Source organism: Phycodurus eques, chromosome 5 (genome assembly GCF_024500275.1).
Source record: "Phycodurus eques isolate BA_2022a chromosome 5, UOR_Pequ_1.1, whole genome shotgun sequence".
Taxonomy (NCBI): Eukaryota; Metazoa; Chordata; class Actinopteri; order Syngnathiformes; family Syngnathidae; genus Phycodurus; species Phycodurus eques.
The window spans coordinates 5,779,760-5,801,931 of record NC_084529.1 but is presented as its reverse complement, the minus strand read 5'-3'; the positions used below and the strand labels follow the sequence as shown (position 1 = coordinate 5,801,931).

The following is a 22,172-nucleotide window of genomic DNA, read 5'->3' as shown; positions in this document are numbered from 1 at the left end:
AGAGGGAGTGCAGGACAAATTGATCAACTTAAATTTTTCCAGCACTTCCCCCTTTGAATACGTCCAGAAAAAGTAAAAGTTTGAGTAAGAGACCAGCAAGAAGAGTTACATAAATTCAGGTGGGATGTGATCAGGGTGTTGACAAGGATGGCGGTGCACGTGAGTGTTGGAAAGTTGTTGACCCAGGGCAGGTTTTGGTGTATGGTTTCAATTGTGCTGTTAAGGAATGTCCTGAAATTATTATATTACATGGTGGAAAACATGCTCTGTGGTAAAGAATCTTGTGTTCTGATAGTGGAGAACAGAATTTTGGTGTTTCCATCGCCTGATCTAATGAGGTTGGCATAGTAGTCAGATTTGGCTGCAGCAAGTGCGTCTTTGTCAAGGTGTATGTGGCCACTCTATATGTTTTTATGGATGTTCAGGTGTGCTTAATATATAGGCATTCGAGCCTTGGGCTTTAAAATTCTATAAATCGGGGGTCAACATTTGGGTAGCGTGAGAAAAAGTGACAATTAAAGGGGCAAGGGCTTACAGAATACTGAGAAGTTATTATTATTGTAGTGGGAGAGAAGTGAATTCAGTGTGGATTTATTTTAGTTATTACATTTGATTTGGGGGATTTGATTTTCAAGACGGGCAAAAGAAAGCAGAAATAATATTTTTGATATTCCGAAAGGAGATGAAGCGAGGGGGACTCGATTTAAAGATAAATTAGCCTCGTCTTTGAATACTATCAGCTTGCGGTCAGATATGGCAAGTTCGTCAGTGATAAAGGGAAATGGGACAACACCAGCGCAGCAAAGGCGATCCAGGATATGGCTTTTATTATGTGTTGGAAATGTGAGGCATTGTTGGAGTCCAAAACTGTCAAGGCATGATGTAAAGTTGCTTTAGGAGTCACCAAGTATAATCAAGTTGGGCACCTAGACTAGCCGACCTACCGTAACTGGATCAGCTGATTTAGTGGGTTTCCTCGTGGAATGTTGAATGGAGGAGAAGAAAAAGAACCTATTGGTTTTGTATTGTTGTTTCCGAAGATGCACGGGATCCACAGTGAATTTATGCCCTGGTCGAGTTTCGGAGAGGTGAGCTCATAGCTGCAGAAGTTCCGCTTTGTAGTATTGGAGCACAATTGTTTTCCGAAAGGAGCCTGATGGCAGGCAATCATGGAATTGCTGCACTACCAAATACATGGTGCCCATTTACAAGTTGAAAATGAAGTGATTTATTGACATGTGTGAGAGGCAAAAATGTTGATGTCACTTTTTGTGCAAGTATTGGGGGAAAATCTAATTAGATTGAAAATCTGATTTTTTATGGGAAAAAAAACAATCTGAGGTTTTATAGTAAACCCATTATAATCCACTCAAGAGTTACACTGTGTTTGGACAATTTTCTTGGAGAAGTTCTATTGACGTTGGACTAAGCATGGTTTTCTTTGTTGTGATATTTATAGGTTTGGTTTTCCAACAGAAGAGCAAAGTGGAGAAGAGAAGAAAAGTTGAGAAATCAACGCCGTCAGGTGTCCAATTCGTCCAACCATGTTCCCATCAGCGGCAGTTTTAACACCAGTGTTTACCAATCTTTACCCCAACCTACTACACCAGGTACTAATATAGACAATATTTAGTTGCCTTGTTTTGTTTACTCCATTGTTTGATTTTGCCTTACAAAATAGTGTCATTGTCATGATCTGTGTTTTTGTTGACTTGGTTTTGATTATTCAAATCCAGCCTTACCTGTGTGTAGTTTTTATGTTCTCCCCGTGCCTGCGTGGGTTTTCTCCAGGTACTCCGGGTACATGCATTGTAGGTTAATTGTAGACTCTAAATCTGTGAATGTGAGTGTGAATGGTTGTTTGTTTGTATGTGCCCTGCGATTGGCTGGCGACCAGTTCAGGGTGTACCCCGCCTCTCGCCTGAAGATAGCTGGGATCGGCTCTAGCCCGCCCGTGACCCAAGTGAGGATAAGCGGTACGGCAAATGGATGGATGGATGGTTTGTACCTTTGGTCATCCATGAATTAATACCTAGTCTATTTCAGCATGCTTGTTGATACTGCAGACTTAATTTGCCTGTGTTTGCCTAATGGTAAGTCTGCCTTTGTCAGCCTCGCCTCACCTTTATCTGCTGTTTTATGCTATCATCAAAAGTAAAGGTAACACACAAATATTAAATACATTAGGTGAGGTGAGGCTGCGCAATGGATGTAGTTTCCCCTTGCCCAGACACGGGTCACCCTCTGGAACCAGGCCTAGAGGTGTGGGGCTCGAAGGTGTGCGCCTGGTGGCCTGCACCCATGGGGCTCGGCTGAGCACAGTCCAAAAGGGTAACATGGCTCCCCCTTCCCATGGGCTCACCACTTGTGGGAGGGGTCATAGGGGTCGGGTGCAGTGCGAAACTGGGCGGTGGCCGAAGGCAGGGAAGGAGCCTGAGTTGGTGTGTGAGGTTGAGAACTTCTGACTTGATATAGTCAGGCTCAGCCTCCACACACGGCTTGGGCTCTGGTACCAGTCCTCTTGAGAGGGGTTGGACTCTCTTCCACTCTGGAGTTGCCCAGGGTGGGAGGCGCCAAGCAGGTGTGGGTACACTTATTGCCCCTGAAAAACTGAGAAGTACATGGTGATTTTGTCACAGTATTCAAATCTTTTGAATTCTTGATTGTGTGTGTTTTATGAGCTGGGAGCCCAAATTATGTAAAAACAAACAAACAAATATTTGAAATTGTTTACATTGTGGGCCCTGATTATTTTTTTGAATGGAATCATGGAAATAAAAAAACCTTTCCATGATATTCTATTTTTTTGGAAAGGGTCTATACTTTTTCCTCATTAGAGTTGCATAAAAGCCTGAGTCAGACCCTATCGCAGCTAATTTAGTGCGAAAGGTGTGTGCACACTGGATTGGACCAGTTAATTGCAGGGCACAAACGATATAGATATGATTTTTGCGGGGCTGTTGTGTAATTAGTTTTGCGACAAAGTTCTCCACAATTATACTGATCCCCTCTTTCAATACTCTGGTATTTTGTATTTTAGTGTCCTTCTCATCAGGATCTATGTTGGGGAGGTCTGACTCAGTTCTGTCCTGCAGCTACAATCTACAGTCCCATGCCACACTTCAGTATGGCTGCCAGCCTGCCTATGCAAGTATGATTATTTTATTACATGATCTATGATACTGTACAGTATTTTTCTCGCAAAACCCAATGATATAATAAAGTTACTATCATTTGAAAGTAATTAAATTACAATTACTCAATTAACCTTGACACACTGATGGCCCTCATTCATTGTGCAAGAGTCCGATACATCGAATAGGCAGACCCAAGTCCGGATTGTGACCTAGATGCCCAGAACTATTATTAGATCATTATTTAATGAATGCTTGGAAATGAACCATTTTTAGCTGTTGAGCATTTTAAAGTAGTAAATCATGCAGTTTTGTACTACCCACTCCCAACATCCCCCTGACCTAGGGCTGTCGTGTAATTGAGCAAGACACCAATAATCCAAACTGCTCCCCGGGTGCTTAAGTAGCCCCTTGCTCCAGTGGGTGCCACCAGTAATGTAATGTGTGTTTGCTGCGTCCACTACTGTGATGGGTAAAATCCAGAGGAAAAAAATTGTGTGCATCTGTTCACAAGAAATAAAGATGATTCTTCTTCTAGACAATATACCGTATTTTCACGACCATAAGGCACACCGTATTAAAAGGCGCAGTCTCAGTTACAGGGTCTCTTTCTGAATTTAACACATACATAAGACGCACCGTATTATTGGGCAGAGGCATGGTAAAACATACCCTAGCTTAAAACATACGCTAGACTGCATGCTAGCGTATGTTTTTAAAGAGGAGGCGGGAGCAAAACTGAGTTCGGTTGTACTTTATTGAATTATTTAACAATGTTCTCATGTTATTTTTGATCAATCCTCATCCACAAATCCATCAAAGTCCTCATCGTCTGTATCCGAAATGAACAGCTGGGCAAATTCTCCAACAAACCCGCCGGCTTCCCTCTCGTCATTGTCAGAGTCAGTCTCGTTGCCGGGGGGCTGTTCAGCAAAGATGCCTGCTTTCGCGAAAGCTTGGACAACAGTCAAAGCAGATACCTTAGCCCAAGCATCCACAATCCATTCACATATGGTGGCGTAACTCGCCCGGCGCTGCCTCCTAGTCTTAGTAAAGTTGTGTTCGCCATCTGTCATCCATGGCTCCCACGCCGCTACGCAACTTCACTTTGAAATCCCTGTTTACACCAATGTCCAGCGGTTGGAGTTCTTTTGTCAAGCCTCCTGGAATGATAGCAAGCTCCGAGTTCATTTGCTGTACTTGGTTTTTCACAGCGGCTGTGAGATGGGCGCGCATGGAGTCACAGATCAACAGGGACGGTGACGCGTGGAAAAAGACATCCGCTCTCTTTACGTACACCTCACTCAGCCACTCTCTCATTTTCCCCTCGTCCATCCAGCCCTTTTGATTGGCCTTAACGATGACTTCGGCTGGAAACATTTCTTTAGGCAGCGCCTTACTCTTAAAAATCTCCATAGGTGGCAGTTTCTGTCCTTTAGCCATGGCAACCAAGCACAACAGTAAAATATGTGAATGGGCTGGATCATTTTCATTTCTTCTGCAAGCATTATTGCCCTCAGTCGAATGGTGAGTGTAGAGACGCTTCTCCCGGCTGTTCTTTGCTCATTAATCCATTGCTCGAGTTGCTCTTCCAACTCGGGCCACCTCGCCTTGTTTCGTGGAAACTCAGCTTCGTCTTCTTGACTTGGCGAAGCTCGTTTTCCTGCTTCCTCCACTTGTGAACCATGGATTCGTTGATCTTGAATTCTCTTGCGGCAGCTCAAATCCCATGTTCCTCCGCGTAACTGATAGCTGATAGATTTTCGGGGGTTCTTAGCCAAACAGATTTGCACAATGCATATACCTGGCGCTATATACCAACTGGGGGCGTGCCTTTAGCGTCCTCCTTCACGCGCACCCTTCCCCCTTTATGTCCCCATGCTCTCCTCAGTCATGTCCGCCGGAAATGGAAATGCGACCAGTCATTCAAGCGGAGCGCTCATCAAAGTCACACAACAACATTTACAGATTTTGGAACTCACACACATAAGGCGCGTCGCATTATAAGGCGCCCTGTCCATTTGGAGACAATTTAAGACTTCGCCACACTTGTGGCCTCTGTCCACACAAAAATGCTTATTTCTTCTTTTCCATTTTCAAAAAGTCATCTGTAAAGGAGTCATATCAAGAAAAATCCCTGTCCACAATTAACCACTTAAAAGACTCAAATATCAGGCTGTATGTAGGGCTATAATGCTGCCACAGAAATAATCAGAGAAAGAGAAAATGACATTAAGGTTCTTTTACTTGTTTTTAAATATCTTAACAGTCTTAAGTATTGGGCCATCATTTCTGGTATGCTACCTCTGGAAACGGCCTTTTAATTGTTCCTAGAGTGAGAACAAAAACCAACGGAGAGGTTTGCATTCAGCCATTATGGCCAGCATCTCTGGAACAGGAATGCAGATACTGTTGAGACTTTGAAAGGAGGCTCAAGACTCACTCACCTGTTTGGTTTAACTTTTAACTGATTTCGTTATTGTTCATTTCAACAATTATTAATCTACTCATTTGCATATGCATATATCTATTGTTTATTGATTTTATTCTATATTATTTTATCCCTTATTGTTTCAGTTTTCATCCTGTCCTATTGTCTTTTAGTCCTTTTAAGTTTTACACCAGTGTTTCCTCATGGGAGCCTCCATGCCGGGAGGTGTGTTCGGTGTGCCCGTGGGGTTGTCATTCTGCAGGTTCTCGGACTGGGGAGCCCCCTGGTCTACTCCGGTCTCTGTGATGCACTTTGAGTTGCATTTTTTATGTATGTAAAGTGCTATATGAATAAAATTTGACTGATTGATTGAAGACAGGCGGCACGGTGAGCGAACTGGTTAGCAGGTCTGCTTCACAGTTCTGAGGATTCGAGTTCAAATCCGGCCTCCCCTGTGTAGTTTGTATGCTCTCCCCGTGCCTGTGTGGGCTTTCTCCAGGTACTGCGGTTTCCTCCCACATCCCAAAAACATGCAAGTTAACATGTTAATTAGAGACTCTACATTGCCCATAGGTGTGAATGGTTGCTTGTTTATATCTACCCAGCGACCAGTTCAGGGTGTACGCCGCCTCTCGTTCAGAGTTAGCTGGGAGATGCTCCAGCACGCCCGCGACCCTAGTGAGGAGCAGCGGTACGGAAGATGAATGAATGAATGAATGATTGAAGACAACAGACAGAAGGTTAAACAAGAATTGAATTACTTACGTGGACTGCATTATTGTGAATCTAAAAAAAAGCTTACAAAATGTTTACTTAGGGTCATGCCAATCGCGATATTGCTACATTATCCATTTATGTCATAAATATATATTGTATTCACATTGCGGCTTGATATTATTATATTATGCAATTACTTTGCATTAAGACTAATAGTGCCTCTTTCATTTTCATATAACTAGTATTGGGTGCGGCCATTTTCTTTCCACAGAAAACATACACCTTGTTGCAAACTATTATGCAGCTAGGATTTATGTTGACGAACAGTTGTATATTTCCAAGATAAGTTATATATTTTGGAGATTAAAGCTGTAATATTAAGAGAATAAAGTCATGTATTTTTTATTATTTCTAATGAGGCCCTGATACTCATTTTTACATTGCACAAATTTAAGAGTATTAGGGCCACACTCCAAAGAAAAAAAATACAAGATTCAAGTCCAAATTTAACAAAATTAGAGTTGTATATTTTTTTTAAATTAAAAACATACAGTATATACTGAAGACGGTGGCACGGTGGACGACTGGTTAGCACATCTGCCTCAGAGATTCTGAGGACCCGGGTTCAAGGGTTACTTGTGTGGAGTTTGCATTTTCTCCTCGTGCCGAGGTGGGTTTTTCGCTGGGTACTCCCACATCCCAAAAACATGGTAGTTTCATTGAAAACTCTAAATTGCTCGTACGTGTGCATGTGAGTGCGAACGGTTGTTTGCTTATATGTGCCCTGCGATTGGCTGGCGACCAGTTCAAGGTGTACCCCGCCTCTTGCCCACAGTCAGCTGGGATAGGCTCCAGCACGCCCGCGACCAGTAAGGAAAATCAAGCGAAGCGGTAAGGAAAATCAATGTATGAATGAAGGAATATACTGAAGATTAAAATTGCAATTTTACAAGACTAAAGTTTAGTCTTGCTAACATGAGGACCTCTGTTGGCATTGTCACTTTTTAAAAAATAGTAGCTAGAGGAGGAGTTGGAAAAGTCACAAATATAGCTTTAACATAGTCGCTGAATTGGCAACAGAAGTTGCCAACACAAGATACAAGTCATTCCTCTTGCTCCCTTGTACCGCCCTCACATATGCACATCAAAATAAAAGCAGCACTTTCAAAATAAAGGCCCCATTTATTCAAAGTTTTACTTCTACTTCATAGAGAGACAGACTAATTTAGGGCCAGTCCGAGACTGTGGATGGGCCAGTTGTAGCTTGAGGGCCATACTTATCCCAGGACTGCTCCAAAGGCATGCATCATGCATAAAGCTGTATTTCGGCTACCCCTAACCAATCTCAAAGGAGAAAAGCGAGAAAATGAAGAGTCAGTGTAAGTTTAATGCTAATACTACTTTAGTTCCTATTATGACATGTCTGGCCCTTAAAAAATAAAGAAGAAGAAAAATACGTTTATTATGTTCCAAGCCTGCTGTGTGGAATCCTGTATGATTTTAAACATTTCACTGTGCCTTTTTTCTGAAAAAAAAAAATTATTTCACTGCAAATATCTTACTTAGGTTTCTGCTTATAACAAAAATGATTAATTACTGTGAATGTGTTAGTTTTGCAAAACATTTCTCCAACACACTGGACATTACAATACATTCCCGGAATACAATGGGAGGAAAAAGTATGTTTACACTTTGGAATTTCTTAAATTTCTGAATAAATTGATCATAAAATTTAGTCTGATCTTTATCGAAATAACAAGGATAAACTAATACCACGCAAGCAATTACGTCCTGTATATTTTCATATTTTTAAAGCACATAACATAAACAAATTTTAAAAAGATTTATTTAAATTCAAGTGAACCCTTGGATTTAATGAAGGGTTGACCTTACTTTGGCAGCAATTCCCTGAACCCAACTTTTACTAGTTGCCGATCAGACGTGCACAATGATCAAGAAGAATTTTAGACCATTTCTCTTTACAAAAATGTTGCAGTTCAGCAAGATTCCTGGGATGTCTGGTGTGAATAACTCTCTTGAGGTCATGCCACAGCATCTCAATCGGGCTGAGTATCAGGACTTTTACTGGACCACTCCAGAACACGTATTTTCTTCTTCTGAAGTCATTTTGTTGTTTATTTGCTTCTGTGTTTTTGGATCATTGTCTTGTTGTAACACTCATCCTCTTTTGAGCTTCAACTGTTGGACAGAAGGCCTTAGCTTCTTCTGCAAAATATCTTGATCAACCTGTGAATTCATTTTTCTGTTGATGGTCGCAAGCTGTCCAGGCCCTGAGGTAGGAAAGCGCGCCCATACCATGTGGCGCCCTCTATCAAGGTTTTCATGTTGGTGTGCTGTGACATTTTTTTCTCCACACAGGGCGTTGTGTTTTTCTCCCAAATAATTAATATTTTATCGAATATTTTGCCAGTACTGCTGCGGAACATCCAAGTGCTCTTTAGCAAACTTCAAACAGTACCACTTATTTTCTTTTTTTAACACAGCAACAGAAAGAAGTCCATCCTTGTGTTCTCCCATGAACCTTTGTCTTCTTTAATATTTGATGGATGGTAGAAGTTGTCAACAGAGATGTTGGCATGTGCCAGTGATTTCTGTAAGTCTTCAACTGACACTCTAGGTGTCTTATTTTATTTTTGACTTCACTGAGCATTGCACTGTGCTCTTGCAGCATCTTTACAGGATGGCTATTCCTCAGTGCTGAACCTTTTCAATTTATAGACAGTTGGTCTAACCATGGACTGATGAATTTTGTATCCTTATCCAGCTTTATACAACATTATTAATTGTAGGTCTTCTGAGACCTCTTTGCAGCAAAACATGGTACACATCAGGCAATTATTCTTGACGAGAGAATTCTGTGTTTTTAGTGGTCAGACCAGCCTGAAGCCACATCTCCAATTTATTTCATTGATTTGACTGCAGGTTGTTCACACCTGGCTCTGATTAGCTATTGGAGAGTCCGTAGCCTGAGAGGGTCACTTACTTTCCCCTCTCTGTCCTTTGAATGTTGAAAGATTTTTCCCAGCAAAAATATGAAAACACAATTGTTTGTGTGGTATTAGTTTAAACAGACTGCTTTTTCTTGTGATTTAGATTAGGATCATATCACATTTTATGACCAATTTATGCAGAAATTTTAAAGAATTCCCAAGGGTTCACATATTGTGCATTTTCCTCCCAGTACGCGTGGCGAAAGGACTAATTTAAGGACTCATCTCACCCTGAAAACTGCATGTGTTATCTGCTGTGTCATTTTTAGTCGGCCCCCTCTTAGATTATGTTGTTTCATGAATTGTATTTATTTGTTCTTTCAGGCATCTAGTCAGACGTCTTACTCATGCATGCTGCCAACCAGTTCAGGTGTAAATGGAAGAAGATATGAGACCTACACTCCTCCACATATGCAGCAGCATATGAACAACCAGTCGTTGACCTCCTCTGCCACATCCACAGGTGTAGTGCTATGAACTGACTAAAAAAGATCAGTCACTTGAAATATAGACAAACAGCAATTCATTGTAATACTTATTTAATGATCATTTATATTGTGTTCATTATCAAGTTTCCATTAAGTTGCACCATTTGAAAAAAAGGAGGACAGTATAATACAACAAATATACAAATACATTCAATACAGGTAGCATATGTCGCAAATACTCTTATGGTTGCAGTCAGGTTAGAAAATGGATAACCGACTGGACACAGCGCGAAACAACAAATGGATGCCCACACTTTCACAGCGACCAACCATAATATCACTATTACTATAATATTACTTCACTTGTGCACAATGTATGTTTCTAATATTTTTCTTACCTCATTAAGCGCTATGAGAGAGGGTGAAATTATTAAAAGTCCACCCAAACACGTTTGCATGAGCCACCCCCCTCCACGTAAGCATACAACTCCAACACAGAAAGGCCAAGATGAAATTCAAACCACTTGTGGCAGACACTCTTGCATTTGCCACCCTTCCACAGATTGTCATTAAGACTATTCTGTTTCTTTTGCGGTGAGATTTTATGCCAAGTATGAAAGCCATCAACTGAAAGTGTTTAGTAAGTCTCTGTTACTCCATGATCACGCCTAAAAAAAAATCCTTATCAGCCTTACTCTGTTGCTTTAAGCTATATTCTAATCCCAAATCTGTTATCGCCTCTTTCATTAGGTCTGATTTCTCCAGGAGTCTCAGTTCCAGTCCAAGTTCCAGGAAATGAAACAGACATGTCGCAGTATTGGCCACGTCTGCAGTGATGTCATTGTTTTGCAGCACTTGCTTAAAACTAAGTCCACAACATTCTCACTTTAGAACTCAAAAGTCAAAAAGGACCCTTCATTGAGAATGTTGGGTACGTTGCCGGAGGACTTGTACCGGAAGTATGAGTAAAAGATTAGCAACAATAGATTTTACTATGACATAGGCATCAACTGCCATTGCGAATGTGGTGCGATGCTTTGACTAAAGTAAAACAAAGACAATTCTTTGGTAACAAAGACATACACTAATTTCCCAAAACATGTAAAATAAATGTGTATAAATGTATAATAACCATTTTACATACAACATGAAGAAATGAACTGTAAATGTGTTTAATTGGAACAATTCATTAGAAAAAGCCTGTAATGTGTACAGAATTTCAAAAATGTGTGATGTGCTTGGTACTGTAAATACCCTGACAGGCATGGATGATTTTAAAATCTGTTTGAGGGCTTGCCAGTTACAAATCTTATGTGGAAATCATGTGGAAACATTGTACCAAATCCACACAGCCTGAATTGTAAACTCTCTTATAAAGCTTAAATTGTGTCTTCGTATGAATCTGTTTTTATGTTTATGTGTTAAGTGTTTGTCTTCTTTGGTGATTGGGAAAATGTCCATAATAAACTTATTTCAGGTATAATTATTGTTCTTTTTTTTTTCATCTTTTTGACCTTAGCACACTTTTGCAGTATTTTAAGCTTTGGAAAAGCACAATTGTGTCTACAAAGGCACACCTGTCTCACGCCTGACAAAGAAGTAAAGAGCCAAAAACCAAGCTGTGAGGTTGAAGGAACGATCCAAAGAGCCCAGAGACAAGATTGTGACTTTCACAAAGCTTGGCAATTAGAGGAGTCGAGACTTGATAAGAGAGCTGATGATCATCTTGGTTAAGCTCTTGGGCAGGTAATGGGCAATGAAATTGACGGAAACCTTCATTAGGGTCCGCCTTAAGATATTGGCATCCGTTATCCACAATACTAGTTTGAGTAAACAAGTATAAAATTATTTCAGAGACAGCAGACAGGTAGCAATGTCTTACTGAGCTCTGGGTATGGTGTAATGAAATCGGTCATTATCCATCCATCCATTTTGTGAGCCGCTTCTCCTCACGCGGGTCGCGGGCGTGCTGGAGCCTATCCCAGTTATCATCGGGCAGGAGGCGGGGTACACCCTCAACTGGCTGCCAGCCAATCGCAGGGCACATACAAACAAACAACCATTCGCACTCACATTCACACCTACGGGCAATTTAGAGTTGTCAGTTAAACTACCATGCATGTTTTTGGGATGTGGGAGGAAACCGGAGTGCCCGGAGAAAACCCACGCAGGCACGGGGAGAACATGCAAACTCCACACAGGCGGGACCGAGATTCCAACCCTCGTCCTCAGAACTGTGAGGCTGACGCTCTAGCCAGTCGGCCACCGTGCCGCCTAAATATATATATATATATATATATATATATATATATATATATAAAACAAAAAATTGTTAAAGACATTATTAACAAAACTAAAAAAAAAAATTGCCATTGCACGACTACAAAATATGAAATAACTTTAACTTTTGTGAAATTTTAATGAAAGTAACAATGACATACACAGACATGGCAGAATCTACCAAATTCTCAAGTGAAGAGTCTGATGTATCCCAGAACTTCCCGATCTACTGGAAAGACAAGTCAGACAATGAAGAAAGCCAGGCACGATAGAGACTCTTTAGGGTTTGGGGTTTTGCATCTGTTTTAGCCACAGTCTTTGGCAGAACCTGCAAATCAAGTGCATCTGTCCAACGAACAGTATCAAGTGGAGCAGATAGCTCAAGTACGCTGATGAATTATTGCGTTAGAATACAATCAACAATTATCAGCTGTAACAGTCTTTACATATTTTATTTTACTTATAGAATTAATTGGTGAATATTTTGTTGGTGCAAGTCACAAAAACGTTAACAAGAGCAAACTTAAGATTTTGATATTGATATTGTTGATATCAACCATCACCACAAAAATGCCAGCTGTTCGCAGGAAACTGATTCTACTTCAGTAGTCCTAGCAGTCCATGTGGTTCTTTTAAATTTGTTATTATAATTGTAAGTTTTGCTACTTTTCCGAAAAGTAGTGTAGTGGTAGAAAATATGTTGCTTCCTATCATTCAGCTAGTGCGGGTTTGATTACCCAAGTGAACTTAAAATGCTTTTTTTAAAAAAGATTTCATTTAGGCGGCACGGTGGGCAACTGGTTAGAGCATCAGCCTCACAGTTCTGTGGACCCGGGTTCAATCCCCGGCCCCGCCTGTGTGGAGTTTGCATGTTCTCCCCGTGCCTGCGTGGGTTTTCTCCGGGCGCTCCGGTTTCCTCCCACATCCCAAAAACATGCATGGTAGGTGAATTGACAACTCTAAATTGCCCGTAGGTGTGACTGTGATTGTGAGTGCGAATGGTTGTTTGTTTCTATGTGCCCTGCGATTGTGAGGAGAAGCGGCTCAGAAAATGGATGATGGATGGATGGATGATTTCATTTATTGAGGGAAAATAAAATATTCAGTGACCTGGCCCTCTGTGAAAAAGTAATTACCACCCTTGTTAAATCATGAATTAATTGTGGCTAATCAGAGTTTATGGTTAATTTTCACTGATCACAACCAAGCCTGATTATCTCCAGACATGTTCAATCAAGAAATCACTCAAACAGAATCTGTCCTGACAAAATCAAGTTCGACAAAGATCTTAAAAAGCTGTAACACAATGACACGATCAAAAGAAATTAACCATTGCAACTGTTAGCACCAACGGTGCAGATTCATTTTCGCCTATTAGTTTTTCTCAGTTGCTCTGTTACATTTCTGAAATCCATCCATTTTCCTTACCGCTTATCCTCATTCGGGTCGCGGGCGTGCTGGAGCCTATCCCAGCTATCAATCTTGAAATATGCAAAACAATAAGTGCATTTCTCAAACCAATTCGTACAAATAGTAAAACACCAAGTCAGTCTCTTGCTCAAAATCCTTTGTGCACCTCTCAAAACTAAATATCTCCTTTGATGAACATGTCAGTGCCATCAGATTGACAAGTCTGTGTGTCATTGTGTACTGGTAAGACAGTCAAATTGCTTAGTCATGTTGTCAATGTAATGTACTCTGGAGGGCTGTTCGGATTAAAACTGTTTTGACAATTATTTGAAATTGTAAATTACATCTAAGTGTGTGTGGGGGATTGATTTCAGATTCACATATTAATTACACTTCTACTCTTTGTATTGTAAGTTGTTGACAGATCTCAGCTCATTGTGATACAGAAAGGAAAAGACAGCACATAACACAAATGAACAAACAAAAAAGTTTTGTTTTTTTTTTAAAAACAGAAAAATCCCTACACCTAAGCCCATGATTGAGAACGTGATCTACAAGTGGGACTCTTACAGTATCTTATCAGGAACATTTATTTATACTCGGCCTTCTGCTTCTTCCTCTGTTTTGCCTCCCAACTCCCTAACCACCTTGCATAACTCCTCTTCCTTTTTTTCTTTTCTTTGCTGTTGACGACATCCAATTCCTTGTCTTTCCATTGTTAGGCACTGTAACATTTTCTTGTGCTCCAGCTACAGTACTTGTCAGTTGATGGTTCATGAGATGCACATTTGAGCTATCCCAGAAAATTGGTTGATCAACGGTTGATCTAATGCTTCAAACATTTCTCTTTGTTCGAAAAAGTCAAGATTCACCTGGGAAAAAAAGTCTGATGGAAAGTCTAATGAAAATGTACAGAAATACAGTAATAGTAGTGACATATGACAACGTGTTCAACCATTTTGCATGTAAAGACTTACGCGATGAACTGTAGTGCCTAAATGTTGTGGGGGTGAGCCTATACAACAGAGTCACCCACTATGAAACATTTTGATCAACATGACATAAGCAATTGATAATGTAGGAAACAGCTGAGAATTGTACATAATCATTTGAATGGCTGGACCAAGCATTTGTTCAAAAAAATGTGAAACTTTTTTTTGACGTGCACAATTGGCACATCCATCCATTTGCTGTACCACTTATCCTACTCGGGTCGCGGCTGTACTGGAGCCTATCCCAGCTATCATGGGGCAGGAGGTGGGGTACACCCTGAACTGGTTGCCAGCCAATCGCAGGGCACATATAAACAGACAAACTTTCCCACTCACATTCACACTTATGGGCAATTTATAGTCTTCAATCAACCTACCATGCATGTTTTTGGGATGCGGGAGAAAACTGGAGTACCAGGAGAAAACCCACGCAGGCACGGGGAGAACATCCAAACTCCACATCCTGGTCACCACCTCTTCCAGCTTCTTCCCTCAGGTAGGCGCTACTGAACAATGCAAACTAAAACAAGCAGACATTCCAACAGTGTCTTCGCTCTTGCCGTTAACTTAAACAGTTCATTTACAACTACATTGCAATATGCTGCCAATTTTGTCTTGAGTTTGTTGTCACATCTCTGTCGGGTCAATTATACATTACTCGCACACTCACTGTAGTAGTCTCGCTATTCTACACTATTTGCATATCTGTTGCTGTTGTTGTTGACCAATACTGGTCACTTATGTGCCTGAGTAGCATCTGCAACATTTACACAATCGCCCTTGTTCCAGATTATTGCACGACTAGTCACTTTAAACTGCATCAATTTCTTGAAGTCTCTGCGGCATTTGCACAATGGTCAATGCACCGGACTATTGTTCTATTAGTCATTTCAAACTGCTGTAATTGCTTCAGGACTCTATCTTTTTTCACAATTGTCAAGAAAAATAAATACATAAATAAATGAAATATTACCGGCATTACCACATTATTGATAACCTTTGATTGCTCAGTGACTGTTTTTTATGTATCAAAAGTATTCTCTGTCAATTGAGTGTCTGTTGTCGTACTAGAGCGGCTCCAACTACTGGAGACAAATTCCCTGTGTGTTTTTGACATACTTGGCAAATAAAGATGATTCTGATTCTGAAATACAGAGAGCAGGAAGTACTTATATAGTGACTCTGAATCTGACATCTCAAAGTCTCTCAACTTCGAGTGAGATGATGTAGAAATGGTGGCCCCCGTAGGAGAGTACATGTGATGTTTGAAGCATTTTTTAGAATAAATACTTTTCAAAATATACATCAGAGGTTGGGAACACCCTGATGTAAAGCATTGGGTGACCTTTGTCCGCTGGAAAATGTACAATAAAATACACATTAAGTTCTGTAGCTCTCAAAATATTTAAATCACCAACTGCTGTTGATCTACCAGCATTTGTTACTTCGTACCCCATTGGTTTATTTCTTCTTCAGAACATTAGAAATGGTTGCATTGACTATGTACAACCAGGATATTACCACCAATTAGAGGTATTAATTTGCCACTGCAGACATTTAATAAATGTTTGTAAATTTTAAATAAGGATTTTCAAAATTAGCATTGGTTTCTGTGTGACTGGAGCATGGACACTAATTTTGGATAAAAAGGACCAATTTTCAGAACAAAATTAATATCACCATGTTACACATATGCCCCCCAAAATAAAAATTACATTACCCTCATAAGTAGTTACACACATTTCATACAGTGGTAATCTAGAAGTGAATTTAAAACAGTTCAACAATTCTCCCCGTGCCATTTCTGTCCATCTTCCTTTGGTCAGTGGGTGACTACAAAATGAGAATAGGGTCAAACACATCTCATTTCCCTAACAAAAGACTGGAAAAAATTAAAGAAAGAGGAATTCACGCCTGTCATGAAAAGAGATTGGATTAAAGACATAACCTCCAGGTTCACTCTGAACAGCTCCATTCAATTAAATCTTGTACAATTCACATCATGTCAGTACCTTATCAATTATTGTCTGTAACCAACCTGAAACTGTCACGTTTGGGGTTTGGTCGAGGAGAGGAAGGCAAGGCAAAACATGGAGGACCCAAGTGCAGGGAGGCAACGCAGTAGTATATAAAAAAAATATATTTAATTCCAAAAACAAAGTAAAACAAGGATGATGAAAAAGTCTAAATGCTAAATTAACGAAGTCCAAAATCTAAACACAAAGTACGAAAGAAACACTTGAGTAAACCCAAAACAAGACACGACTGGTGAAATAACTGAATAACACAAATGACAACTATGACATGACACAGACAATGACAACTGACAGTGACAAACTGCAAATACATGTGACAACGACAATGAACCGACACGAACTGAAAGAAACAAGGAAACTAAATACAAACAGATTGACAAGACAATGAGGAACACCTGGACAAGACACAAGTGGCTGAAGAGAGCTGATTGGTCGACCAAAGGTAGAAGGTTGACGAGAACAGGTGGACACAACAACCAAATGAGCACACGACAAACATGGAACAAAACTAAACACAACCTAGAGTTCACCCCTCACGTAAGTCTGGTGGCCGTCCAGGCTACCCGAAGTTAGGTGTTTGGCTGAGCGGTTCAGGAGGTCGTTCCAGGACGCCAAGCACCAGGGTCTTTACAGGGCCATTCAGGCGGACGGCCACAGTGCCGAACCCAGTGGTAATGCAGGAGTCAGGCAATAGGGTCGGGTGTCGGCCGTTGGACGAGCCCCGCTGGAGCCGGGACAGGTGGCGCCCGCTGGACGAGCGCCGCCGGAGCAAGGACAGGTGGCGGAACAGGAGCCTGGCGTGGCTGCCGAGGAGCCGGAGCCAGAAGGGGAGCTTGGCGCAGCTGCTAAGAGGAGCCAGACCCGGAAGCCTGCCGCAGCTGCTGAAGAGCAGGAACGGGAGCCTGCCGCAGCTGCCGAAGAGCAGGAATGGGAGCCTGCAGTCGCTTCCTCAGCCTGCCGCCATTGAGGTTTGGGAGTAGAGGGTACGAGAGGGGCAGAGTGCACAGGGACTCGGGAAGGTGAATTAGGAAAAATAGGTGGTACTGAATGTGGTGGCAGGTTTGAATAGATGTGACTTAATTGGGAACGTTGGGAAAAAACGAGAGGGCGAAATTTGACCTTTACTTGGGCGCCTCCATTGGCCACCACGCGGCGGTCCCAGGTAGATGGCCAAACGGGTGCCCAAGAAAAGGTCAGAGGGAAAGGATTTGGACTCACTGGGGTTGGAAACGGGGAGACGTGACAAAAACTGACGAGGACGGGATAAACTAGGGAAGGAACCAGAAAAATCTAAATCTGTGTCACAGTCAGAATCAGACAGGAGGTTAACTAAATCGGGGCCCTCTTCACAATCAGAAAAATCAGAATCTAAAGAAAACGTGGATGTAAAATAGTAGGGCATGGTGAATAACTAGGACAAGCACAGATGAAAAGGACAGGAAAGACTGAACGATAGGGCCTACTGGAGGAGGGTAGGTATGGTTGGCAGGCTGAGGACGGTGGGAGCCAGTCTGGTGGTGTCCAGGGTGACGCCATGTTCTTCCCGCTGTAAAGCAGAACGTAAGTGGAGAAAAACTAAACTCCAAATTGACTATGACCTCTACAGATAAAGTCTTTATAATTTTAACCAAGAGTTAGTCAGGGCTAGACAGCAACACTTTTCTGAAATCATCAGTAAGAACTGCAACAATACTCGTACTGTTTGCTGTGGTTGACAAGCTCACAACTCCCCGAATCAGATAGCTCCAGAACTCCAAACAGCAGATAAATGCAATGAATTAGCTTTTTATTTTAGTGAAAAAATACAATCCATCAGGTTAAATATTAGCACAAATCAGCAAAATGATAAAATTATACTACATCAGAAGCCACCCTGGAATAACACTCTTTCCATGTCAGAATTTGATACAGATGACCAAAAAAACCAGAGAGAAAACGGTTCAGCAGCTGAAACCATCAACGAGCTGTCTTGACTCAATATCATCTGACTTTGTCAAAGCTATTGCGAAGTCTGTGCTATCTGATTTGCAGCAAATAATCAATCGCTCACTTCAGTCAGGTGAGTTTCCTAAAGCTCTTAAAGTAGCTCCCATTAAGCCTCTGCTAAAAAATACGATGCTGGACGCTTCCATGTTAGCAAGCTATAGACCCATCTCAAATCTCCCTTTCATAGCAAAGATTGTTGAGAGTTATTTTGAATCAACTCAGCAATTTATTTAACTTAAACTGACTTTTTGACAAATTTCAATCAGGGTTCTGAACTCACCACAGAACAGAATCTGCTCTTATCAAAGTGCTAAATGATATAAGGTAGAATACTGACTCGGGAAAGGTGTCAATTATGGTCTTGTTGGACCTCAGTGCGGCTTTTGATACGATAGATCATAATATACTGCTGAACAGGCTGGAAACGTGGGTAGGACTAAATGGAACAGTCCTTAAATGGTTCAGGTCCTACCTGGAGGAAAGGAGTTATTCTGTAACCATTGGAAGTGATCAATCTCATCGAATGGCAATGACCTATGGGGTCCCTCAAGGGTCAGTTCCTGGACCCCTGCTATTCATCCTGTATATGCTACCCTTGGGTCAAATTCTTCAGAACTTTAATTTTTACTATCATAGCTATGCAGATGACACACAGTTATATCTAGCAGTGTCTCCAGATGACTACAGTTCAATTGAGGTGTTGTGTCACTGTCTGAAACGGATAAATATCTGGATTAGCCAACATTTTCTTTAATTAAACCACAACAAAACTGAGAATTGTTATTAACAATAAAAAAAGAGGATTGCTGTTAGTAAATATCTGGAGTTACTCTTTAAAAACCAAAGACCAAGTCCGAAATCTTTGTGTTCTGATAGATTCCGACCCGACTTTCAACAGATTTTGACTTTTAACAGTCATATCAAATCAATCACTAAAACTGCCTTCCACCATCTGAAGAACATATCCAGAGTGAAGGCTTGCATGTGTCAAGCAGACCAGGAGAAGCTCATCCATGCTTTTATCTCAAGTAGACGTGGCTATTGTAATGGTCTTCTGACTGGAATCCCTAAAAAGAGCATTAAATAGCTGCAGCTCATTCAGAATGCTGCAGCTCGGGTTCTGACCAGAACAAAGAGGTCAGAGCATATTACTCCAATTCCAAGGTCTTTACACTGGCTTCCAGTCAGCTTTATAATAGAGTTTAAAGTTCTGCTACTGGTCTATAAATCACTAAATGGTTTAAGTCCTGAATATATGAATGAAATGCCAATGGAACACAAACCCAGGTGGGTTCTGAGATCGACAGACTCAGGTCAAATAGTGGAGCACAGTCCAAAGCAAACATGGTGAAGCAGCATTTAGCTATTATGCTGCATACAAATGGAATAAGTTGCCAACAGAAGTGACGTCAGCCCCAAGTGTGCATGTTTTTAAGTCCAGGTTAAAAACTCTTCTTTTTTCCCATGCTTTTTAGAGCATTTCCACTTTTAAATGATATTTTTGCAGTGTACGCTGTTTTAATTGTATTTTTTTCTCTTTGTTTTAAATGTTTATAAGCTATTTTTTCTTTGCTTTGAAATGCTTTTAATCATGTAAAGCACAATGTGCTTTACATGATTAAGACCTTGTGTATGAAATGCGCCATATAAATAAATTTGCTTTGCTTTGCTTCTGTTTCAGTTTTATTAAACACTGTTTGAAACTAAATGTGGCAAAATGTTGCTTTTATTTTCAGAGCAAGGATAAGCGGTAAGGAAGATGAATGAATGAATGAATGAATTTTCAGAGCGAGCTGGTTTACAAATGGTACCCCATAGCAGACTGTGTTTGTCTTTTTGTTGAAACTTAGATGAAGATCAGATCACATTTTAAGAGCTAGGTAATTCAAAAAGGTTTGCATAAATGTTCTTGCAACTCTATGTGGATGTGTACGTTGTGTGTTATAAGAGGCCAGACTCCTGTGGGCCAGTCATGTCCAGACAGATGACCACAGACGAAGGGACCACCGCTCAAGAACCAGCACCTGCCACCCGCCCGGGACAGACCAAGTACCACCACCCAGTCCCACAGCAGGCCCAAGACCAGCGGGCAGCCCCACCCCATCCCAAAGGAGATGACAGGCTACTGACAAGAGTGCGATTGGTCGAGGAAAAGGAGATGGTTTCGAGACGTAATAGATCTCATCCCCCAGGCCAAGGACCACTGGCAATCCCCCTGCACCACAGCTCCCTGGAACGACGTGTGGCTCGAGCACCTGGGCGTACCAAGAGGCCACCCAGGCATCACCACCCCCCGAGGAAAGGAGGACTCACCCATACCAAAGTGCAGACCTTCACAGATAGCAAATAGTTCTAATTTGGATCAGCACAATACTACTTACGTTAGCTCAGAAATAATCACCCTACGTATACATGAATTTTGTTGTTAAGAAAATATTGAAACGTGGCAATGCTAAAGTGCCTTTTACTTTGTCAGATATTTATCAAAACTTGCATACCCACAATAAACAAACAAACGTCAATGAAAACCTCCTTACCAAGGCAATGGACCATAAGGGAGTACAGTAATCCCTCGTTGATCGAGGGAGTTATGATCCGGACCACTCCCACAACAGGTGAAATCTAAGAAGTCGCACCCACATATTTTTGGGGGTTATTTATACATATTTTAAAGCTGTATGAACCTCCCAACTCTTGTTAATCTTCCCAACACTCGTATTAACTTCTGCCATACTCTTATAAACACTTTCTATACTGTAAAACACCTTTTAAACTCTTAAACATACAGTAATGCACAGTAGTACTGTACAGTATGGACACTTTATTCCTTGTAATATGTGTTTTAATGAATTATTATTATTATTATTTAGTTTTTTTGTTTTAGGCAATACTAGGCTTTAACACAAAAAAGTACTGCATACACTCAAAATCCCGTGGTATGAATATGTAAAAGAAAAAAGAAATCTGCATTGCACTGATTCCGCAATAGGTGAAACTTGATATAGCGTGGGAACACTGTACACAGTCATTGAATGATTGAAATAGTTTAAATAGTTGAATTTAAAAAATGATAATAAATTACATAAAACAGGCAACTCACCTGACACATGCTGCTTGTATCTTCATACAAACAATAAGAATTTACATTCAAATTAAAACTGATCATTATGTTGACAATTTACATTCTAATTAAAAACATTTGCATGTTAATCATCACAGGATGGATTTGTGCCTGGACGGCATCTTGCCTTTTCACCAACAAATAAAGAGAAGAAAAGCCAGAGAATGAACTCAGAGATAAAGCCAAATTGATGAAATGAACTCTAAAAAGAGCAGATGGGAATTAGATTAGTTTGATTCACTGTGACACATGTATTTCACCTCAGAGGGATATTTCCTCACCGACATCTGTGCATACAATCCTCAATAAAATGGTGGTGTGACTGTCCCACAACCTGTTCATAACAAATAAACTATCCAGAGCTTGTCAAGTGTCCTTAGAGGATGATTTCATCAATCAAAGCATATTTTCACCCTCCGCACACGCTTAGCACGTCACATAAATAAATGCTGTTAACACATTGTTTAACTTGACTTTTAATAGCCATACCCAAATGTATTTCCTGCAGTAGGATGTAACCCCACTCTTCAAGTTATCTTTTTGTAAATGTTTAATTTATTCAGTTCAATTCAATTGTATTTATTTATCGCCAAATCACAAGAGAAGTTGTCTTAGGGCACTTTACA

The 22,172-nt window shown here is 40.8% G+C and overlaps 1 protein-coding gene across 1 annotated transcript in view; it reads left to right on the top strand.

Moving 5' to 3' along the window:
* The window catches only part of LOC133402590 (paired box protein Pax-6-like), a 49,996-nt gene extending 38,884 nt beyond the window's left edge, over positions 1-11,112 (top strand). The window contains 5 exon segments of the mRNA XM_061676492.1: positions 1,460-1,610; positions 3,041-3,101; positions 3,103-3,151; positions 9,618-9,756; positions 10,472-11,112. Coding sequence (XP_061532476.1) covers positions 1,460-1,610; positions 3,041-3,101; positions 3,103-3,151; positions 9,618-9,756; positions 10,472-10,557 — 486 coding nt within the window. The 3' untranslated portion in view covers positions 10,558-11,112.
* Positions 11,113-22,172: the final 11,060 nt, after the last annotated feature.